General features: G+C 46.2%; 1 protein-coding gene across 1 annotated transcript; it reads right to left on the bottom strand.

Moving 5' to 3' along the window:
• LOC109224556 (RNA-directed DNA polymerase homolog) lies at window positions 2,550-2,969 on the bottom strand (the record flags this gene model as incomplete). Its single annotated transcript, XM_019389115.1, has 1 exon — window positions 2,550-2,969. A coding segment is annotated over exon 1 (420 nt), but the record flags the coding sequence as incomplete, so codon positions are not given.

Raw genomic sequence — 3,425 nt, forward strand, 5'->3', positions numbered from 1 at the left:
TATTAAAATCAGATAATAGGCCAAGTATAATAGTTTAAGTGACCGTGCTAGAACCACGAAACCCGGGAATGCCTAACACCTTCTCCCGGGTTAACAGAATTCCTTATTCAGAATTTTCTGGTTCGCAGACTTCAAAAGGAAAGTCGAATTTCCTCGATTTGGGATTTGTAAAATAAACCGGTGACTTTAAACCAAATAAACTATCCCAAGTGGCGATTCTGATAAATAAATAATTCCATTTCGAATAATGTCACTTAAAGTGGAAAAATTCCCCTTATACTACCTTCGGGTGTGTAAAAAGGAGGTGTGACAATGAATTTACTCTGAAATACCTCATCTCAAAATTACAAGTCACGAATCCCAAATTAGGAATCATACGCTTACGACACCTCGTTGATGAGCGTAAAACACACACTTAAATTATGCTCGCTAATCAAAGATAGTATAGTATAATATTGTATCCATATGGATTGGAATTAAATAGTATTCTCGTAGTTTCTAGCTTGATTGCTATCCAAATGTATTGACTAATGACCATAGAAACAAGAAATTAACAAAGAAGGTTATCAATGGGAGGAAATGGTTTTGATAGGATAGGTGCAATATAATTGTTCGGGATCTAACTCTAGTTGATTCACTTCTAATGTTCAATAAACCGCGGACTCAGCTTCCCTTTCTTTCCAAACCGCATGACATCCTTCATGGGCGAAACCTTCAGCAAGACCTTCTTACCCACCATATATGACACATCCCGAACCTTCCGGTCCGCATAACTCTTCTGACGCGACTGAGCTGTACGAAGCCTCTCTTGAATCAGCTTCACCTTCTCCAAGGCATCCTGAACCATCTCTGTCCCCAATAGCCTAGCCTCGCCGGGCTCGAACCATTCAACCGGAGATCTACACCGCCTCCCATACAACGCCTCATATGGAGCCATCTGAATGCTCGACTGATAACTGTTGTTGTAGGCAAACTCGGCAAGCGGCAAAAACTCATCCCAAGAACCCTCGAAATCAATAACACAGGCACGCAACATGTCCTCCAATATCTGAATAGTACGCTCGGACTGCCCGTCCGTCTGAGGATGAAACGCTGTGCTCAGCTCCACCTGTGTACCCAACTCCCGCTGAAAAGTTTTCCAGAACTGAGAAGTGAACTGAGTACCCCTATCTGAGATAATAGACACTGGAACCCCATGCAATCGGACAATCTCCCGGATAAAGATCCCTGCCATCCACTCCGATGAATAGGTAGTACATACTGGAATGAAGTGCGTGGACTTGGTCAGCCGATCCACAATCACCCAAATCAAATCAAACTTCTTCAAAGTCCGAGGGAGACCACTCACAAAATCCATAGTAATCCTCTCCCACTTCCACTTTGGAATAATCATCCGCTGAAGTACACCGCCCGGCCTCTGATGCTCGTACTTTACCTGCTGACAGTTGAGACACCGAGCTACAAACCCTACTATATCCTTCTTCATCCTTCTCCACCAATAGTGTTGCCTCAAATCCTGATACATCTTCGCGGCACCCGGATGAATGGAATACCGCGAGCTGTGGGCCTCCTCCAATATCAACTCCCGAAGCCCATCCACATTGGGCACACAAATCCGGCCCTGCATCCTCAACACGCCATCCTCACCAATGGTCGCATCCCTGGCATCATCATGCTGAACCCTGTCCTTAAGGACAAGCAAATGCGGATCATCATACTGGCGTTCTCTGATGCGGTCATACAAGGAAGACCGAGAAATCATACAAGCCAACACCCGACTGGGCTCCGAAATATCTAATCTCACCAACTGATTGGCCAAGGCCTGAACATCAACTGTAAAGGGTCTCTCCCCAACTGGAATGTATGCCAAGCTGCCCATACAAACTGCCTTTCGGCTCAAAGCATCGGTCACTACATTGGCCTTCCCCGGGGTGATACAGAATGGTAATATCATAATCCTTGAGTAACTCTAGCCACCTCCGCTGCCTCAAATTAAGATCCTTTTGCTTGAATAGATGCTGAAGACTGCGATGATCAGTGAATACCTCACAAGATACGCCATACAAGTAGTGCCTCCAAACCTTCAAAGCATGAACTATGGCAGCCAACTCCAAATCATGTACATGGTAGTTCTTCTCGTGGGGCTTCAACTGGCGAGAAGCATATGCAATAACTCTACCCTCCTGCATCAATACACATCCGATCCCAACTCTCGAAGCATCACAATATATAGTATAAGAACCTAAAGCTGATGGCAAAACCAACACTGGAGCCGTGGTCAAAGCTGTCTTGAGCTTCTGAAAGCTCTCCTCGCACTCGTTCGACCATACAAATGGAGCACCCTTCTGCGTCAACTTGGTCAAGGGCGATGCAATAGAGGAAAATCCCTGAAAAAACTAGCGATAATAACCTGCCAACCCAAGGAAACTACGAATCTTCGTGGCTGAGGTCGGTCTAGGCCAACTCTGAACCACCTCTATCTTCTTCGGGTCGACCTGAATACCCTTGCTGGACACCACGTGCCCCAAGAAAGCTACTGAGCTGAGCCAAAACTCACACTTGGAGAACTTTGCATAAAGCTTCTCCTCCCTCAATCTCTGCAATACAACTCGCAAATGCTGTGCGTGCTCCTCCTGGCTACGCGAGTACACCAGAATATCATCAATAAAAACAATAAAGAACGAATCCAAATACGGCCGAAACACACTATTCATCAAATGCATGAACGCTGTTGGGGCATTAGTCAGCCCAAAGGACACAACAAGAAACTCATAGTGCCCATATCTAGTCCTGAAAGCGGTCTTCATAATATCCGAATCCCTGATCTTCAACTGGTGATAGCCCGAACGGAGGTCAATCTTGGAGAACACCCTCGCTCCCTGAAGCTGGTCAAATAAATCATCAATACGAGGCAGGGGGTACTTGTTCTTCACTGTTACTTTGTTCAATTGCCTGTAGTCAATGCACATCCTCATGGTGCCATCTTTCTTCTTCACAAATAGAACCGGTGCACCCCACGGTGACACACTCGGCCGAATGAACCCCTTATCTAGGAGTTCCTGAAGCTGATCCTTTAATTCTTTCAACTCTGCTGGTGCCATACGATATGGCAGAATGGAAATGGGCTGAGTGCCCGGCACCAGGTCAATACCAAAATCAATGTCCCTGTCCGGCGGCATGCCCGACAGGTCTGCAGGAAACACATCTGGAAACTCCCTCACAACCGGGACAGAATCAATGCTAGGAGTCTCGGCTCCCACATCCCTCACAAATGCCAAATATGAAAGACAATCCTTCCTAACCATACGCTGGGCCTTTAGGAATGAGATCACCCTACTAGGAACATAGTTAGTCACGCCACGCCACTCGATCCTCGGAACACCCGGTATAGCCAAGGTGACTGTCTTAGCATGACAGTCTAGAAT

This window comes from Nicotiana attenuata, chromosome 3 (assembly GCF_001879085.1).
Source record: "Nicotiana attenuata strain UT chromosome 3, NIATTr2, whole genome shotgun sequence".
Taxonomy (NCBI): domain Eukaryota; kingdom Viridiplantae; phylum Streptophyta; class Magnoliopsida; order Solanales; family Solanaceae; genus Nicotiana; species Nicotiana attenuata.